At 41.9% G+C, this 20,964-nt stretch overlaps 1 protein-coding gene across 2 annotated transcripts; it reads right to left on the reverse strand.

The window, feature by feature from the left end:
* Positions 1–369: 369 nt before the first annotated feature.
* Positions 370–5,202, reverse strand: LOC133912371 (protein REDUCED WALL ACETYLATION 1-like). 2 transcript variants are annotated; one of them, XM_062355060.1, is made up of 15 exons: positions 4,955–5,202; positions 4,096–4,187; positions 3,685–3,819; positions 3,521–3,577; positions 3,367–3,439; positions 3,042–3,200; positions 2,440–2,589; positions 2,110–2,365; positions 1,904–2,019; positions 1,679–1,765; positions 1,518–1,606; positions 1,361–1,423; positions 1,198–1,254; positions 987–1,083; positions 370–907 (listed from the first exon to the last, which is right to left on the reverse strand). In XM_062355060.1, exons 1-15 carry the CDS (start codon positions 5,021–5,023, stop codon positions 752–754), a joined length of 1,656 nt encoding a protein of 551 aa, XP_062211044.1. In that variant the 5' UTR covers positions 5,024–5,202; the 3' UTR covers positions 370–751. The 2 variants fall into 2 exon arrangements, with proteins under 2 accessions (XP_062211044.1, XP_062211043.1); XM_062355059.1 differs by having other exon boundaries at positions 3,685–3,822; positions 4,955–5,201.
* Between the last annotated feature and the right edge of the window lie 15,762 nt (positions 5,203–20,964).

Here is a 20,964-nt window from a genome sequence, read left to right on the forward strand (position 1 = left end):
GCGAATGCTGTGTTTGGCATTGCAGTTAAGCACCTTTTTTCCGTCTTTTGTGATACGCTGAGCGTCGGGCAACTTCAACTGCAGAGTGGCGTAGAGCTCAACTTGTGTGAGCTGAGGTAGAAAGGGACCAGGTTGCGATTAATGTGACGTATATTATGACCTGAACGCCTAGAAAGTATTGGGTGCTACGTGAAAGCGTATATAATGGTTACATAAGGCAGCACTTGTCAACATAACTTGTACATCGCTTTTATACCACCCTCGTGTGTGTTGACAAGTCCAAATACCACAGTTAAAACAGAGATCACATAATTACTCCATTACCAACTATCAATATCCGACCGAGCATACAAAAAAGTAACTAATAAGTGAAATTGAAGTTCTCATCACCATTCTGTCTATTTCAATCGTTAAACAAGAATAAGGAAAAGCAATTGATTGCTACAGCCGACGTGCTCACTCGGTATGCATTTCAACGGCTATACAGGAAAATATCTATTTTTATCATATCCCCTGTTGGTGTTGGTTCACCAATATGTTACACTCTCCAAGATCTTCTGTTCTTGCACAGTCCAATTACCTTTCACCAAGGAACCCAGATAAAACCTTACTCTGCGTGGAAGGAATGGCAGGTTTCGGGGCCGTGCGTGATACCTGTTGAATTTGCTTACAATTGAACTGGCTTTGTCGTTATCCTATAACGCCAACTAGAACAGAAAAAAGAAGAAAAAAAAGGAAGCTACATTTCCTATTATCCTGCGATGCCAACTAGAGCAAATGATACACAGTATAGTGTGACCGAAATGGCAATTCCTGCCACTAAATTGTACGAGAGGCGCTTGTTGTCACGACTAGGTACAAATGCTATCTTCAAGGTATTAGTCAACTCGAAGAGCCTATGGGAAACCTGCGGGAATACATGATAACATAAGCAAGTTGCCGTGGGTTAACGTCTCCAATGTCTTACATAGGGAAGATGTACATACCGCAACATATATAGCAGTAGTGAGCATGAAATTGAGCAGTGGGTAACTTGGGATTATTGACAATAGCCATTTCGGTTGGCCATCGGGCACCCTTGATCTGCAGAAGTTATCAAAGTAAACAGGGCAATTTTCAGCCATTGACAATCTGGAGGAAATTTACCAGTGCTTCAAATGTTGGAACAAAATATAAAGAGGAACAGCAGATGGTTACCTAAGCCAGATATGGAACTGAGATATGTATGTCTCCAGTGTAATCTTTCCAAGCCAGCTAGAACAGACAAATGAACAAATACATGAGCCACATATTCCCACATATCATTGGCAAAAAAGTTCAATGATAAAGGTAAAATGCATTACGCCAAACCAAAGCTTACGCAAATAGTGTGAGAGAGAAGCTCCTGAATTCTTGAGTGAAGTTGCGTAGGCAGATGTAGACACTTTTGAGTACAAGTGTACAACAATCATGGAGCAAATCAGATTTTGCATACTAATAGATCCAAACAAAATAAATTGAAAAGGTGAGATACATACGTTATGGGGATCCAGGATGTATAGGGATGGTACTTGTTGTAGGTAACCTTATCCAGCTTATAAATGTATTCGTACCACAAATAACCAGCCTGTGATCAAAACACAGCATGCCTTATCAAAAGTTCACTTTAAAAATGTTGGTTCAGTTGTTTGATGATTACCGTCAAAGAAACTGAAACTATGGAGGCCTTAATATAGAGTTTGGTTCTCATTTCCGCTTCTTCCAGCTTCTCCATCCACTTCTCAACCTGATACAGAGGATATTACATCAATGCAAACTTAACTTTCTTTTTCTCTTTCGAACAATTCTGAGGATGCCCCAAAGCTATCCCTGAATCTAAAGAAACAGAACAGCTATAGTACATAAAAAATGGTCGGAGACATACAGTTGGATGGTAATACGCATAAATCATCCCCACGATCCAAATGTAGCGATCCAGTCCAGATCGGAATTGCCACTCATGCAACCGGGGGAGATCTGGTTTAGAAGGATCGGTATAGCCTGCATACAAGGCAAATAGTACTGTTCATCTTTTGGAAGGAAAAATGCATAGGATATCCATAATAGAAAAGGCTTTGGAAGAAAACTGACCAAGAAGAAATGTGAACGGGCTCCAGACTATGTTAAAGACACCTGGAACTTCCCATACCAGGATAACTACCAAGAAGCAAGCGACAAATTTCATAGCCATCACCGATCTAATCTCGTTATATTTGTTTAGAATTCCAAGAGCACCATACACCATTAGGGTGAAAAGGGTGTGCATAGGACAAATATAATAGAGTGTATAGTCATTATTCAGGACAATGCAGCAGAATATCACAAAGAAATTGAGGCGCCACATCATCTGTTGAAGGTGCAAACATGTCAGGAAAATTCTAAGATAAAAAAAAATCAAGAACAGTGGAATTAAATATGCACCTGAGCAAATCGTCCGAGGCTGAAATCCTTCCTCACATAATAATAAGAGAAGTTACCAAATCCAGTCATCCAGACATATGCAGCAATGAATACACGGATTGCATTGTAGATCTCTTTAGCATTGAAGTAGTGGTACATCAAGAACAACACCTGGAAATTAGACAAAGTAATGCTGAAAACTGTTCCAATGTTGCTAGTGCTAGGACAGATGTTGACCCCAGTATCTTACTGCCCATAAATGCGAAGTCTTGACCAAATTATATTCAACTCATAGGGTGGAAAAATGAACCAACAGTAAGGCAGTGTGGTGTCAAAGTTAGCATGACAAAAGGTGTTGGTGCTAGGACAGGTAAAAACCCCATATTCCACTGACCAATAATGGACACTCATGATCAAATTAACATATTCGCAACTGAGAGAGGTCCATAGGCCACGAGTGGACTATCATGAACGCGTTGGCAGCATACATATTAGCTGTGCCAGATGACAGTAGATGCTTGTAACTGCATACATATACATCGTCCTTGTATACTTCTGATGTACCAATACTGTGTTTTGGGGAAACAGGAAAAAACACAGGGACGACAGAGTATGAAAAGTACCTGCATCCAACCCTTCCATTCTTCAGTTTGATGCCTATTCAAATATAATATAGATTTTCCTGTGAGTGCTGACTTGTCTTGATGGACCTTAAAGGAAGTCATAGCTGCTACGATAATAAGAAGAAAGTAGAGGAAAAGGAACAGATCTCGGCTGTAGATCTGCAGAAGCAGGATAGGACAATTGGTTAAAGCATTGCACAATAAAAAATGACACGTGATGTGTGCACCTTCTATGAAGTGTAAGCTATTTTGCATTAATAGGAATGAGTAAGAAAAGTTGGAAAGCTCTAACAAATTACAATTTTACCAATATGTCACTTAGTACCTTAGCAGACTCTCCGAGTAAGTTTGTACGATCACATATGTAAAAATAAAGTAGATACCCACCAAACTCAGATCTGAAAGAATCATTGCAACCCAGTTAGCAGAATAGTGCAATTAAGGAAGCATGGATGTTTGAAGGAGTAACTGCAGCTTACATTGCTCTCAGCGTCAAACGATTCTCCAGAAGAAGCGTCTGGTCCATCAAGAAAAGTCTGTTGAACCCAACAGATTTTTTTGTCAGTGACTTAATGCCTTTGAATCCTGATATCTTAACACATCTATTTAACATGCCATTGAGAAATTGTAATTCACAGAGAACCTGAACATTTGTGATGTGAAGGAAGCATAAACTGGTTTCACAGCTACTGCTTGGACACCCTCCTCCAATAACATTGTTTGATCTTCTCCTTTGACCGAACTGTTATCCATTACTGCTAAATTGACATCAGAGTGTCTACTGACAAGGATGAATAGACAGAAACTTCAATTAGTATCCTTAAATTCAAAGCAACATGTAATGGTGCAGTGCAATATATATTCCAAGATGAAAGAACAAAATACAGCAAACACAGCAAGAGTAGGACATCTTGAGGTATGCTTCTTGTAACACAAGCAGAAATTGTTGTTTCATGGGCAACATTATAAAGAATAGATACCATTAATAGCACTTATCATCTCTGAAGGCAACAAATCAACAGAACAAGGATTAGATCAAATAACATTTACTTACGCTTTAAGCGAAGCAGCATTCTTCCTATGAAATAGGAGCTCAGCATACGACCAGGCTGTGAAAACCCAAAGGAAGCCCAGAATAGCAGAAACCTGCCATGGGGTGCAAAGCAAGTTCACTTAGTTCCAGAAATAGAGGTCCCAAAACAATAATACATCCTACTGCAAGAACTTAATGGCATCCTAGCGGTCCGAGATCTCCAGATCCACAAACTAAATATGGAAGCAATTTGCAGATTCTCCAACCCTTAAACCCTAAACCCTGGATTTAACGATTTTCCAACAGCACAGCTGACAGAATCCTCCACCCTAGATTTGGTGCTACTACTCCGAACACAGCAGTAAACTGACCAACGCCACCCTTGATCCTCTATACAAAAACTAGTCATAAATCGCAATCTCTCATTAGCTTAAGTGATTCAATCGTATCAGAATTCAGAACATCACCATATCCTAAACTTAATACTTGGATTGACAATAACGCGCACGAACAACATTTCACGGATCACCTCAACATCCCACACCTTAGACAGCTACTGCGTTAAAACCACAGCATATGATGCCAATCCGTGCCAGAAAATTTCACATCCATCTTATCTCCAGCGTATCTCTAGCGTTTCCCCGCAACTACCAAAAACCCAGAACCCAGTCCGCGATTGATTCAGCGCGGTCGCGCACGAACCCACCCGCCCGCCCGCCCCATTCCCCAGCGCTCTATCCCTCAAATCCACCCAACCAACTCACAAACCCCGCTCCGATCGCCTCGAATCCCCACAAGTTACAAGACGGACTCACCGGGAGCAGCAATGCCGCGTCAGCAACCGCCGGAATGGATCGAGAGGGCGCGATTTAGGGCTCACCTGGCCAGGCGCGGCGGAGGTCGAGCCCGCCATGGCGAGCGCACCCACAGACGCGACGGCCTCCGCCATTTCTCTACAGCATCCGCCGGCCGGAGCCCCCACGCCTCGGCAGCGCTCGGATCCAAACCCAAGCGAACCACGCGAGCAGGAGGACGGAAATTAGGTGAGAGAGAAAAAAAAAATAAGCGCGGGTTTTCGCGAGAGGAAAGGGCTCGTCGGTTTGAAGCGGCGGGTGAGATGGGTCGCGAGGTGCGCGTGGTACGAGGGAGTGGGAGCCTCGCGGATTATGGCATGTGGACCCATCAAAAGGATATTCTAGCTTCCGTGGTTACTGACGGTGGGACTGGTGGAAGTTTGTGCACTGGGGGTCCCACAGCCGGTGGGGGCTCGGAAGTGACGTGTAACTAAAACGAGACCGGGGTTAGGTCGATTTCGGTGAGAAAAACTTCCTTTTCTTTTCGAGTAAAAAAATTAAATTTCAAGTTACAATAAAAATATAAATATTGGATGAAAGTAATGCTATATTTTGATGTGAGTATGCTGTGAGAATGTCGCAGAACAATACATTAGAAACGATATTGTAGTTAAATTTTAAATAGGATTCAAAAAGAGAGAAGGAAATTGGCCAGTACCGAAAACTGTTTAAGAGTTACGAGGATAGGTGTAGATAGATATGATGTAGTCTTGTTCGCTAATTTTATTTCTAATTATTTATTTATTTTTATTAGTAAAATTAGTTATATATTTGTAATTGGTAACGAGATAGAGAGACTGAAAGATGAGTGTATATTAAAGTGGATAAATTATTTAAATTTTAGATATTTTTATTATATAAAAGGAGATATAACTAATGGACTAACTCGTGTTTTATATATTAATTATGTTTCACGAAATAACAAGGTTGCCCCTGTTGGTCATCGGGACCTTGTTGCACGCACCACGTGGTCCCCCGCTTTCTTATTCTTCTTACGATTACTTGTGTTTGCGTTCTCCATGATTATTATTAGTAGTGCCACCAATCAGGAGCGGGTCAAAAAGGTTATGATAGTAGAAATGTACACCTAATTGTTTTAAAAAATCTATATGTACGGTCCAATATCAATCCTTGGTCACACCTCACCCCACCCCGCCTCCCACGGCCAACGACCCATGTTGGCTTCTCATACCCACTCGACATACATGGCAATAGGGCACACACATACACGAGTTCATGTAGTAGTACCGTATTGTCATCTTGTTGAAACCTAGAAGCAACATATAGAGGGCGGCGTCGCGGGTGCTAGCACAGCGACAGAGGCGGGCCTGATCCTAGCGCTAGTGGGGTGCGGGCGTCAGTAAGACGGAGGAGGGCCTGGCGGGACACTAGGCATGACAATAGTGTAGTCGCTGATAGGGTCGAGGTGCGAGCGCTGGCGGTGGCAGGGGATGGTGGCGACGTGAGTACCAGCAAGAGGGCAAGGTTGACGCCAGCGGGGCATGATGGTGGCACTTGTGAGGCCAAGGCGGGGCTCCTCGGGCGCGAGGGCCTCGGTGAGTCATCACGAGCTGCCTCCACTGAGGCCATGATCCTCCTACCATGTGTTTGTTGAAATGTTTTTTTCTACTTTATGCATTCTTAGCGCTGATTTCATGGAATCTAAGATGCTTCATGCTTCGGGTGAAATACACCATACTTGCATAGAGTTAAATTGAAATGTGTCGTTTGACGCCGCTGGGGTAAGCTCCACGCCCGAACGCTGGGGACTGGGGCGATTGCCGTAAGTGGTCTTTACCAACCTGCGCAGTTCAAATCATTTGAACTGACTTATGTATGTTTGCTTGTAGCTTTACTGATGTGCTTTGTTTATTAATATGGTAGTTCTATCCTTTGCAGCATTTCACTGCACCAAATGCTATTATGAGTTTTGGATAGTCGTATATGGAGAATTGGAACTATGCTGGCTGTTTGTGGTGTTGCTATGCCCTGTATTCATAGTAGTTCTTTCTCTTAAAGGCACAGATAACTGAAACACTTAGCATTGCAAACGAAGCTGCCAATAGATCTGCCACCGTGCAAAGCCATGAAGATCTTGCAAGAAAACTTTAGGTAATATAGTAGATGACACTTCCTGGATGCCACACATTCATTTAAGTGTCTTGTAGACTTGTACACTTGAATCTATTGGGCACGCCTGTTTGAACCTAAGGGTTGCCATAACTTGGTTGAATTTAGGGATATCCCATCCTCATTTAACTATTGGGAGATGTTTTCTCCTATTACTATCCCCGTGAGGAATTTTGCGTTGATCGGATTCTCAATAAATGTAAAATTGAATCATAATTGATTATTTCTATATATTAACAATATGACTATAGTATAATAAGTAATTTATTGATGCATGCGAGAGTAATTAATATAAGATGAGTTAAATATCGTAGGTTAGATAAAAAAATATAAGAGTAATTTATTATTTCCCTTATATAATGTAATATTTGTACATTTATATACTAATAAATATATATATGTGTGATATCAAGGATATAGTGATGAACAGAAATCAAATTTTCCCATATCCATCTTCTAATAGGCGAATTTTCCATAGGTTACCGGAGAACGGAGTCTCGTTACCATCCCTATGTGTATTGACCGAATTTGGCATGTATTTGGTTACTGCAAAAAATTAGGCAAGATTCCTTTTCCTCATTGATGTCCTAGATCATATTCTTGCCCAAACATGGCTGAATTGTGGGTGGCCATTTTCACAACCAAATTTCGTTACTCCATATTTTTTTTGCACATTGATATGATAGGACACAAGCAGGCACGAACCGAAGTACCAAACACGTTTCAGTGGTGTTATAAGTTATAGGGGGAATTTATATTAGCGTGGGTTTCTATAAGCATATTTTTTAATGATCTATGAGCATATTTTTGTATTATCATTGTGTCCTACAATCATTCTGTGTTTGGATTAATTTATATGTTTTTAGAACACTAGAATCATTTATATAGCAATTTGCAAGCAATTTAACAAATGGGGCGCAATCTCGATAGTGGATTAATAATTAGAAACCGTTACAACGTATATGTATTATACTAGTTTCTCTTTATTTTAGCCGAAACATAGCTACAGAATAGGAGCACATATGGTTGCATGATGCCTTTTGCTTCCCATCTCTTGAACATCCTAGAACTCTAATTGAAAAATCAGTTGGAGTACTCTAATTTAGAAGAAGAGTTTATAGTAGTTTGTTGTTACTAGAATATAGCAGTTCAAATTTATTTGTGCTGGTTTATTTAAGAATGTGCATAAAGTTGGTACTAAATGCTATACAAATTATGATTTATACACAGTGTGTGTGTCTATATATATATATATATATATATATATATATATATATATATTAATTAATTAAAAATACTAAGTTCGCCACTGCCACGAATTCGAAGTGGACTAGGGCGCAGACCCTTGTCCAGAGATCTGCCATGAACACGGCCGGTGCAGAATTCGAGTGCTGTTGGCCTAAGAAGCTAGACACAGCTAGAACGTTCCTGAACGTAGTACTGCGTTCGGAATTGGATCAGAGCGATGGGTGCCGATTGCGATAGCCACCTTCTCTGCGTCTAATTTTCTGCGTGAAAAATCGACTTAAGATGCAGCGTTCGATGGTCCGCGTCCTAATTCAACAATGACGCGGACACAAGCGCGTAGAACTACTCCATCTAGTAAAAAATACTCGACATTTTAGGCATGATATGATCTATAGAATGTATAATTGACCACTATTTTTTTATTATAATATACTTATAAGATCCAACAAACTTACAAGATTATGAAATATTTTTTAAGAAAAATTTATATATATGATTTTCATATTTTAAAACTAAATATATTAAAAGTTATGGATAATTAAAGTTTTAAAAGTTTAATCGAATCTTGTTCAAAACATTAAGTATCCGTGACTAGAGGGAGTAACTCACTAAGACTCTGTTTAGTTTAATATCTACTGATTTTTTCTACTTAAAAGTAGAAAACTGAATCAAACAGTACGAGCTTTCAAAAGATAACATTATTATAAAAGCCAGAAGCTGCTCTAAAGAAGTTTTTTTTTTATTTCTGAAGGATAATGTTCCGAATGATATTACATATATTATATATTTCATCCACGTCAAAAGCTAATTCAAAAAATAATTTTCAATAAAACAGCTTTTAAAAGCAGTTTTTTAAAAAAAATCAGTCCAAATTAAGCTAGACGATGTTCGCTTAGTAATTGATAGGCAAAGGGTACACTACTTGCGTCCGGAATCAATCGTGTGCAATGGAGTGATAATTAGGGAGATACGTGTGTTTGCAGCAACGACTTGCATTAATTGTAAGGACAATCTGAAGACCCGCGTCATCGAGTGTGCAGCGTGGGCGTGTGGTGTAATCATCCTGCATGCCTCAGCAGCGCCTCTTGCACACCGACTGTTTTTCCCTAGGAATCCTTGTTTCAAGGTCGTGGTTAGGATTTCCAAGTGCTAATACGTGATAGCAAAGTGCTTGACAAAAGCTTTTAGGACTGTTTATGTTTAATTTGGTTGGTCCACATAGTGTGCCACGGTTTCTTGCAGCAAATTGTGGTGCTCCATAATGAGTCACTTGACAAGTTTGACACGCCAAAAGTGCGGTGGGTGGTGGCTAGCCAAACAATGGACACGGGTGGTCAAACTTGCATACCTAATGTATGTGAAACTGTCACCACAAACCAATCTTGCCATTGTAAAACAATGGCGCTATCACAAACCAATGTGACTGGAGGCTAAGACCTCTTCTTTAGATCAAAGAACATTCAAATGTCTAAGTGCCATGCTAGATTCTCGCATGTTTGGTTCATTTACTAAGATTGTCACAATTTTTTTTAAAAAAAATTGGCTAAGTTTGAGCGATTAAATTCGTCACCACACTGACAAAAGTCCAAGAGACACCTGACACTCTTTTCTAGCCACTCAAGCGTGGACCCAATTGATTGTTATTGAATCTTGTCATAGCTACAGTAAAGTGTCTAAGCTCTGATTATTTCTACTAGAGACGGCAGATTATGATTTATAATCTGTAAATTGAAATAAACATGTCTTTATCACAATACAACTCTCAGTTTATAACAATCCAACAATTTAAAGATCTGTTTGTTTCAGACTGCTTCTGACTTCTGCTTCTGTCAGAAGCCCAAAAGCCAGAAACCAAGCAAACGAGTTTGTTGAAAAATGACTTCTGTACAAGTTAGAAGGCTATTTCTGAGAAAATAAATTAGAAGCTGTAAAGCTAGTTGAGAGTAGCTTTTTTGAGAAGTAGTGTGATGCGAAGCTAAAAAATTATTGTAAAATCGAACAACTAAAATTAAAAACAGTTTTTTGAAAAACAAAAATCACATCTTTTTATAGAAGTCAGAAGCAGAAGCCTAAACAAACAGACCTAAGTTTCACCAGCTTCTACAGACAATATAATTTAATTTTTTTTACGATCCACGACGTATAAACTATTTTTCATAATTTAGAGATGAAACAAATGAGTTGCTAAGTCAATCAAACTTCTTACTCATGGCCATGGTTACATGCCTTCGTCTTAGCACATCTTTAGAGAAAGCCGGAATGAAATAACTGATGGACTAGCTAGTATATCTACTTTGCCAAACTTGGTTTATCTTCGTAAGATTACCTGCTCAGAAATGAAATGCTCGCCCCTTCGCTACTTCTTGCCTTAAAAAAGAATAAGAAAAAAAAAAGATCCGGGCTCTCAGCAGTCAGCGCTGCAAAATACCCGCAATTTTGCAGGTAAGGCCAGCTAGCCGCGAACTTCTGTTTTCTTGGGCCATAGGCTGTACCTCTGGGCCAGGCAACAAGCTGACAGTTCGGCGAATTTTTTATTTTTTAAATAAATGTAAATATATATATATATCTATTTTGAAAAATTATAGATATAAACTTGTTGGAAGAGCGATAGGTATCTTTCAAGATTTTTAATAATATTATTTTATTAAAAAATTATAAAAATAATAGCTAGAAAAATAAAATTGCAAGAATAGCTATATATCGGTATGCGAAGTAACGATTCCACATGCCGATAGGCTACGCGGCACTGGGCCCGGGGGCTTTTGGCACACAGAATGCGTAGAAAAGGTCTGTCGACATTCTGCGTGCCGATAGACCCCTAGGTAGATACCGATATGGGTGTCGGTCCAGTTAACAACAGATAAGCTTGTCGACACGTGGGATACTGATAGGTCTGTCAGTAATTGGAATACTGAAAGATCTGTCGATATTTCACGTATCAACAGGTTATGTATTTTTTATTTTTAATAAAAATTTGAGAAATATCAATGAGGTACAACCAGACTTCAGTGTACATCCTATAGAATAACTCACACTCATTCAAAAATAGCAAGTATGGCTACACGAAGGCTGAGGCAATGAGACTCACGGATGTTTGTAATGAGGCTGAGCTAACTGCATCTCGGAGTGGCTCATTTTTTCTTTCTAATTTTGGTTCGATGTGATTTTATCGATATTTATTTATTTAGTTGATCTAAATTTGTATCAGTAATTTTTTAATGAAGTAACATGGGGAGGATACAAAATCTAATTTTATGAACAATAGTAGTTATGAATCATAACTATAATAGAACCCAATATGAAGGTTGCATACGCTGATAACCATAAAGAGATGATGATAACAAACGTTGGCATGTACGGTACGTCTAAAGACTAACCTAATAGTGTGCCGCTGCTAATCCTAACATGCTTTGGTGAATGAAAATACGCCGGATTATAATAGATGCTCTCTACTTAGTGCACCTAGGATTTTTCTTCTTTCTCAAGGCATTGGGGCACTACGCCTTAGCGCGACGGGCCCTCTCCTAATTCCTTTCTCTCTCTGCTTCGTGTGCTTCAGCTGTGATGCGCTCCTTTACGGCCATCCTGATGCGCTCCTCCTCTTGCCGCTTCACTCGTAGTTCCTCCTGATGTTGCTCGTACTCGCGACGTTCGTAAGCTTCCCTCCTCCACCATATCTCCATATCAATCCACTGCTTCTGGTGCTCATTTTGCTCCATATCCAATCATTCTATGAAGTCACAGATACGTGGATGAGACTGGACAAATGAAATAAGAGGGAAAAATAGTAAGATAGTGCATGAAATCGTATGAAAAAGTATCATATGAGTGATCTATGTCGCTATACCGGTGAATACTTATACGGTCCATGTCGAGGCTGGTCTTACTGGTAGTTGGCACACATGAAGAATCATATGCCATATGTGTATAATATGTCATGGGACTCGCGAAGCCTACAAGAGTCGTTATAGAAGCACATTGGTGATTTGACCCCCTGAAGAATGAAAATTGCCCAATATTTCTTGAGTGGGCTTGGTGAAGCTGAGAAAGATACTATAGTTGAGAGAGATGAGGAAGGAGTGGTATATCAATGAATGAGGGTGGAGTTATTTGTAATGGCTGGGGCTAGTGCATGGACTAAGTGCATGGGCTTGCATGGGGGCTGGAGCATAGGATTCGCTGTGAAAACTGGAAAAGTTCTGGTATTGATGCTTGACAAAGATTTCCTGTGAAAGTTGTTGCTTAGTGTGATCATTTCATTCTGAAAAAAATCAGCAAGGAGTTATTGTTGCTTCTGCATGGAAGACAGAGAATCCTATTAAAGCATTGAGTTTACAAAAATATATTGGTACAATGATAAAATCCGATCATTTCATTGAAGAAAGTAAATTACATTACAAATAAGGGTCATCGTAAGCATTCATTACTTGTATGTGGGTATAGTACATAAGGCAATATGCACCGACTCGTACACATTCTACGATAAGTTATAATAGCATGTAGTACTCCATCGCTAAATGAAGTATGCCTTATGGAAACACAGATTGCCGAGTACAAGAAAATATCTATTGGGTAGGTGTCGGTGACATGGGAACCGGCGGTCCCTGAGTCCCGAGGCCAGGACAGCAGAGTGCCACATGGCGCCCTCCCTCGGGGGTTATCTCCCCGAGGTCCGAGAAGACCAAGTTCCGGGAGAGGGTGCTTGGGGCCATGAACAGTGGTCCCCGAGTACCCGAGTTCCCTGTTGACTCGAGAAGACCAAGTACCGGGAAAAGGGTGCTCGGGGATACGAACAGTGGCCCCCGAGCACCCAAGTTCCCTGATGATAAGAAAAGTCAAGTTCCGGGAGAGAGTGCTCGGGGCCGCGAACAATGGCCCCCGAGCACTCGGTTCCCCGAGGACCCAAACAGTCAGTTCCGGAAGAGAGTGCTCGGGCCGTGAACAGTGGCCCTCCGAGCACTCGGTTCCCCAAGGACCCAAACAGTCAGTTCCGGGAGAGAGTGCTCGGGGCCATGAACAGTGGCCCCCGAGCACTCAGTTCCTCGAGGACCAAGAGAGGGCATATCCGGGAGAGAGTGCTCGGGGCTGCGAGCAGTAGCCCCCGAGCACTCACAGTTCTCCGAGGGCCTGAGAAGTCCCTCGTCGGTGGTCCCCACAGAGGCCCAGCGGTGAGGTGTCAACTGGTGAGAGACCCGATGCTGCATTTAAGAGAGCGCGTGGCCTGTCACTTCCAACTGCTCCCCCGACGCTTGCTGTCAGTCCCTGCCATGGCCTGGCAGGGAGGTGTGGGGATATTTAATGCACAGGTCCCATCGCGCATAATCCGGCGCGCCTCGGGATAACGTCGCAGAGCTCGAGGCGCCCCGCCTGCCGCCCTGCTGTGTCAGGCTTGCTCTGACTGGGCGGGCACGCCGGGCTGCTCGGTGGCTGCCTGGTGGGCCCTCCCTGCGGTGCGTATTGAAAAGCGGCATGATGACGAACAAGACCGGACGGGGGCGCGTTTTCAACCCTCCCCGTCACCTCGCGCAGTAGCCCATGGTGGTTGCTTTCCATTTATGAGGTATTGAAACTCGCGCCATCCTTTCTGGGCACGCTACAGCCTCGGCGGGTATATAAGCGAGGCGGGCTCCCCGGAGAAAGTTGAGATCGAGACAACAGAGAACAAGTCTAGGAGCCTTGACGAACACCCGAAGCGCAGAAGACAGATCAACCGAAGAACAAGGAGCATGAAAATCTAGACTTAGACAAATATTCTTGTAACCCAACAGATACTCAGAGAGACATTCTCATAGCATTTATAGCATACACACAGGAGTAGGGTGTTACACTCAGTGCGGCCCGAACCTATCTAAAAATCCCCTGAGCATTTACTCCTTCTTGCATCCGATCATTCCACCCCACCTGCATCTCATTTACTCAAATTTATTTCACCTACGAAGCGGATTCAGAATCATCCCCCCGGCCGAATCTCAAAGGGGGCCCTCCGGATCCCCGCTTGAGGAGTTCATCCTCCGACAGTAGGTAAAAAAGATAGAGGTTTCTCATTCAGATATTTCCAGCGGATCTCTTGGAAGTTGCATCCATGGGGGTATAGCTTGCTGCACATGTTCCCTTGTGCCATAGTCCTCGGCACAGCTGATACGCCGCACACACATTGTAGAGGAACATGCATGTTACCGCATGTAGTGAGGTACTTATCCCACCACTCTTCATTGAGCTCCTATAGCCTCATCTTCGGCCGTTCAACATCCGCGCACCTCATTGCCTCAGCCTCATGATAGTCGTAGTTGATGCTTGCATACTCTTCTTCGTTCATGTACCATTCGTACTTGCATCTGGGCTTATCATACTATTAGAGGGAAGCAGATGAATTAGATGAAATTCGTAGTATGATAAGATGTCAAGCACACTTACCCCACAATAGAACCAAGCAACCGTGGCAAGCGAAAATGGTTCCAGGCTTGCAATTATACCGAAGTCGCACCGTGGCATATGTTCCTTGTGCACTTCTATCTCCAACTTCAACTCCCTCACGCTTGCATCTATCAAGGATGTCGCGTCATAGCTCACAAGGGCTCATCTTGTCCTTACCCTTGTCGGACCTAGAGCTAGACCCGGAAGCCATAGAAGGGATTGTGTTGGACTGTGTTAGAGAAGAAGTAGCCATGGATGGGTTACCCTTATATACACAAGGGGGGTATACTGCTAGGAACTGTTGAGTATGTTTGAGGGAGAGTTATTACGATGTCAGGGTGGGTCTCAGGGATTTTTTTCGCGCAGATGTCAAAAGCATCCACAGATAGAGAGAGAAAGTTGTATGATACTATATAGGGAGGGATAAGGTCACCGGCGAGTGTTTCATCATCATTTTACTGCATGTAGTCAGGATGTGTCTAAGCTATAGGAAATGATGCTTAAAGCTCTGTTGTGTGGCCGCTTCGTGTGTAAAGCCTAATTTATGATAGAGGTGTTGCCATTTCATGGTTACCGATAGGTCATGTTGACACTTCATGTCAAAAGTGTGAGTCACGACAGAGATGTTGTGCTGCAGCAAGATTGTAGGATCAAGGATACCGACTAAAGCGGGTGAATAGGCAGTATTAAAACTAATTGCTAAGCGATCAAAATTGCATAAAGTAAATTGCATGAAAGTAAATTACTCAAAGGATGACACATGAAATTTATCCTATGGTATCAATGATTTGCTGATCACCCCTAATCCATGTTGAGTTAAGTTTAAGCTTCTAATTGCTTCTCTATCAAGTATCCAATTCTCACACGAGAAAGGGCTCACGCCGAACAACTTGATATTAAGCCAAAATAGAACAAGAACTACTCAATACCTCGATTCCACCAGCGTAGCACTTTGGCTCTCTAGCAAGACATGCTTAAGGCCTCTCACAATCATCACCATGGCTCCTTCATAATCTTCTTTTAAGAGATCAATAGTGCAACAACCTCCAAGTCATCTAGAAGGCGGCAAACTCCAAGAGTAAAAAGTTGATGACACTTTCTTGAAGTATCACTAGTGCCTCAATGCTCAAACTCTTAAAAGTTATACACTAGATGCTCTCACACTATCAAAAAAATGCAACCACTAAGCCAAGAGAGGGAGAGGAGGAAGGCAAGAGCTCAAATGTGTTGTAGTGAAGTGCTAGAGAGCTCCCTTAAATCATCCAAGCAACTATATATAGGCCACATTCCAAAATATGACCGTTTCTATTGATCTGAAACCTCTGTGACGGTAGCGGTCAGGCCACCAACCGTTCAGCGGCTATAAAGTCGTGATGATGACTTCTGACACAAGCTGATGGTCAGACCACTAACCTCTCGGTCAGACCGCAAGTTGGGAACAAAGTGCCAAAACTCTTTGTTACTGGGTAGTAGACCGACCATGCCTGATGGTCAGACTGCCAGCCAGAGCAGAGGGTTTAAACCCCTCTATTCCTTGGCGGTCAGATTGGGCCGCACCACGGTCAGACTAGGATTGAGGTCCGAACACATCTCAAACATGGTTATACAGTGGTCAGACCGGTAAAGCTCTTCGGTCAGGCCACGATACTTAAAACTTGAACAGAACAACCTTTACTATACAACGGTCAGACCGGCCATTCCGGCGGTCAGACCGCCACACCTCAAAAACACCCTAAAGGCCACCTTTCTTTGGTTTCTCTCAAACTAAATTTCCACTCTATATTATATGAAAGTTTGAGAAATTGTGATACTATAGATGTCACATGTAAACGCACATCAATCTATCTTAATAGTACGTCACTTATTCTATCAATCTGGTCAATTTTCTTCTCTAATCTCCTTTGACCAGCAAAAGAAAATACCCTAAGCTAGCTATTCTCATGTTTTCCACACATGCTTCTTCTAGCTTCGTAACACCTGTGTGACTAACCTTTTCATAACTCAAATAAACATGTTAGTCCACAAATTTTTTATTGTCATTAATTACTAAAACACGAATTAGGGGCCTGGATAATTCAAAGGTTTTGTCATTTCATGCTAAAAGCTGAGGCGTGCCAATCAAAATAAATTACATCATATAATGTTATCATAAGCATTCATTGCATATCTGTGGCTACATAACATAAGGCAATATGCACCGACTCGTACCCTACTCGTACACAATCTAAATTTACAATGGCATTTAGTAATTACTACCACTTTCCAGCAAATGGACCCTTGAGTTGTCATTTCATACTTAAAGTTGAGTCATGTGGCCACTTCGTGTCTAAATCCGGAGTCGGGATAGAGGTGTTATCATTTAATTTTTGATTGAAGCTTTTTCATATGGTCACTTCATGTCTAAAGCTTGAGTCAGGACAAAGGTGTTGTCATTTCATGGTTAAAGCTGAGCCATATGGTCACTTTGTGTCCAAAGCCTGATTCATGATAGATGTGTTGTGTTTTGATGCGTAAAGCTATGTCATGTAGCCACTTCGTGGCTAAAGCCTGAATTAGGATAGATATGTTGTCATTTAATTTGTGATTAAAGATCTTCCGTGTGGTCACTTTGTGTTTAAAGCATGATTCACAACATGCATTAGTCAATATTGCAATGCGTTATATTGATGAAGGGGCATCAGATACTCTAGTAAGATCATTAGCATGCGTTACTGCAACGACAGGGAAAACCTGTCTATTATTCAATGCTGCAGTGCGATGTAGCCTAGCGAAAAGACTTTTTCGGTGCTATCCCTAATAGGTCGGTGCAGTCTTGGCAATAGGCTTTTCAGTGATGCCGCATCTATCCACTACCGTCAGGACTTCTCGTATATAAACAAAATCCAATTGATTTTCTACTCACACATCTCATGACCTCGCATTGCATCGAGACAATGGTGTATCCTCATCCTCTCAATGGCCCAATCGATCCATCACCTCCACACTCTCATTTAGACGTCTATGATAGAGATTTTTATGGAAACCACAATACTCTTCCTTGCTTATTTTTGTTGCCATGTCGACATGGAGATGATGATGTAGTCCAAATTTATAAGCATTTTAGTGACGCAGGTCGTCGATTCTTTCTTTGTCCACATTTCAATGTACGAACAAATAATACTCATTTTCTTTCATATTTTTTCAACACCATTTACATACCTCACGTATCACTTTTTTTCAGATGGATGATTGTAGGTTCCAGTATTAGATTGACCCGTGGATAGAACCACACATTAAAGAATACACCCATTACCGTCATGTCGTTATCGAGGAACTATATCCTGCCTAAGAGAGATCCAACAACGTTACAAGGCGCTATATCCCGCCTCGCATTGCAGGTTGGAGGAACAACTGGGGGTAATATGGATGTGTTCATTGTTAGTCAGTATGACTACAAGCAATGTATCCCGATGTACTGTCTTAGCCTTATGTACTATTTCAATATATCATGTTGTTTGTAACGTTGGATTTTTTACCGTGTCATGTAACATTGGATTTTGTTTGCACATGTAATTGTAGTAGGGTTTGTAATGCGCATGGTTTTGATTTTGAAAGTTGCAAGTCAACGATTTATTGCATAACAAGATGACACACAGATACGTTTGAAAGTGGATAAGATTACACGATGCTACGCTTTATGATGGAAGGAGAACACGGGTAATAAAACCATAGCTGATAACATAGTACCAATATAAACATCCATACATGACATGACTATCAGATAATAGAAATAACATAAACATGTACAAGTATTGTATAACGACGTGGTCAAGGGGCGTCGCCATGGCCACGAGCGCGCTTGCTGGGCATGCCTGTAGGCCTCCACTGGCCTGCTGCTCTGTGACGTACGTGGTCAGTGGAGTAGGTCAAGGGGTCTCTCTAAGGGTGCTGAGGGTGTGCAGTGTCTGTAGGGGTGGCAAGGTCGAGCTGCATCACCTGCATCGACAGAGGTGCCCCCGTTGTCTGCGATTGGCCCTCCTCATTGACCGGCAATGACAACCAGTCATTAGTCACAGAGTGCGATGAGCCGGATGCTGTATCGAAAGAGGATGGCACTGTTGCATGGTACAACTATGTCAAATGCCGTGCATCACAATATAGTTGAATTGAAAGATACAATCTCAAGTGATACAATTGATAGTGATGAACCTGGAACTGAAGCACCCGAGCAAAAATCAGGAGTCAGCATGTACCGCACTGGGGTTGGCCGAGACAATGAGGCTGGTTTCGTGTGGAAGTGTGGCGGCGTAGCCCAAGCGCGTGATGGTGACCTCGTGTGTGTGGTAGCCTCAACGATGTCCGGTACCCGCTGGCACGAAGCACGTCGAAACTCATAGAGGCAACACCGTGCTAGCCGATGCAGACTAACCATCAGCTCGCTCGGGTTAACCCGCTATGGGATCGACTCCCAGCGGTCCACGAAGTCTAGTAGTTTTGTGCCGATGTCCCTGAACATGTCTGCCTGCAATGCCCGAGAGAATACATTTAATAATAAGAATAAAAATCAGTACAATGAAACATTCTCACATACCATTGCGTGGTACACCGCTGCCAGCTCCGTAGCGAATGTGTTAGTGACCTCCGACTCATGCTGTAGCGGCTCCGAAGGCACTGGGATGCACCTGACCCGTGTCACCTCGTGGCACCAGCATAAGTACGCGTCCTCCATCCTATGGTTGTAAGGCTTGCTGGGGACGTGGACATATGCAGCCGTGTCCGCCCACTTGTCCACCCATGCCTACAAATTACCCCTCCAAGTTGCATCGTACGCGATGCCCTGACCCTTCCTCGTCATCCTGTAAGATGAACTTATGATTATGAAACAAAAAATATGAATAGTAAAGAACCTGTAACAACAAGTACTTATAAGTGAGTGATGTCCGTCGGTCATCGCTGCAGGGGGGAAGTGCTGGTCACTATATGAAAAAAAATCATTAGTGACGAACGATAATTGATATTAGTGACAGGTCCCGTACTCGTCACTCTTATCGCATCACTAATGATATGTCATTAGTGATGGGTCATAACTGTGACTCGTCACTAATGTTCAATCACGATTATGACCTGTCACTATTGACTGAACATTAGTGACGGATTATAATTTTGACCCGTCACTAATGACCGATGAACATTTTTCGTATTTTTTGGGCACAAAAAGTCAAAAAAAAAAAAATTCACCCGAGCCATCCCAACGCAGGCCCATCCCATATTCCTCATAAGCCATGTTTTTTTCACATTATTTTCAAGTTAACGTTCCATGGGAATCGAACCCGCGACCTCCTACTCACGCGTATAGCCACCTTACCACCTCTGCTATCACGTAGTTATGATAGAAACCGGATATTTTATCCTTTTAAACTTTTGTGCCAAAGGTTATTAGTGACACGTCATAACCATGACCCGTCACTAATGACTAATTTTGCCAAATTTCGTTGAGGGTTATAATTTGATAGGTGACCCGGAGTGCATTCGGTAAAACGGGCATAACTTTTACATACAAACTCCGATTTCAACGTTTTTTTGACTCTATGGACATCTATAAAAAAGTTACATATGTTTCTCTCTACTTCGTCAAGTTTAGAGAATTTTTTGAGGCTAAAAATGGCTTGAAAGATTGAGTTCTCACCCCCGAAAGTTTCTGCACCATTTTCAGAATACACATTTGTGTCCATAGCCGCCACACCTTACATTAAACTTGAGAAGAAATGTATAATGGTTCATATTCTAGTGCTATTGAGGTGAAAAAAATAAGTAAAAAATAAAATAAAAATAAAAAATATTTGCAAATACCATCATTAGTGATTGGAGTTGGTCATTAGTGACAGATTACAAGTTGACCCATCACTAATGACTGGTATAGGACGACCCTTCACTAATAAGTAGATCATTAGTGATGGGTCAAGTTGTGACCCGTCACTAATGACTGACTTAGGACGACCCGTCACTAGTGATTGGTTTAGAACGACTCATCACTAATGATCTAGTCATTAGTGACGGATCACAACTTAACCAGTTATTAATGACTGGTCTAGGAAGACTCGTCACTGATGACCTTATCATTAGCGACGAGTCACAATTTGACCCATCACTAATAACTAGCCTAGGATGACTCGTCATTGATGACCTAGTTATTAGTGATGGGTCATAACTTGACCCGTCAATAATGACTGGCCAAGGATGACCCGGCACTAATGAGGAGGCTGGA

This window comes from Phragmites australis, chromosome 3 (genome assembly GCF_958298935.1).
Source record: "Phragmites australis chromosome 3, lpPhrAust1.1, whole genome shotgun sequence".
Classification (NCBI taxonomy): Eukaryota; Viridiplantae; Streptophyta; class Magnoliopsida; order Poales; family Poaceae; genus Phragmites; species Phragmites australis.

Coding starts and splice junctions, on each gene's coding strand:
- LOC133912371 (XM_062355059.1), bottom strand. CDS start 5,023: ATGGCGGAGGCCGTCGCGTCTGTGGGTGCGCTCGCCATGGCGGGCTCG. Junction 2,366..2,439: donor GCCTCGGACGATTTGCTCAG/GTGCATATTTAA, acceptor CACCTTCAACAG/ATGATGTGGCGCCTCAATTT. Junction 2,020..2,109: donor CCCGTTCACATTTCTTCTTG/GTCAGTTTTCTT, acceptor CCTTGTATGCAG/GCTATACCGATCCTTCTAAA.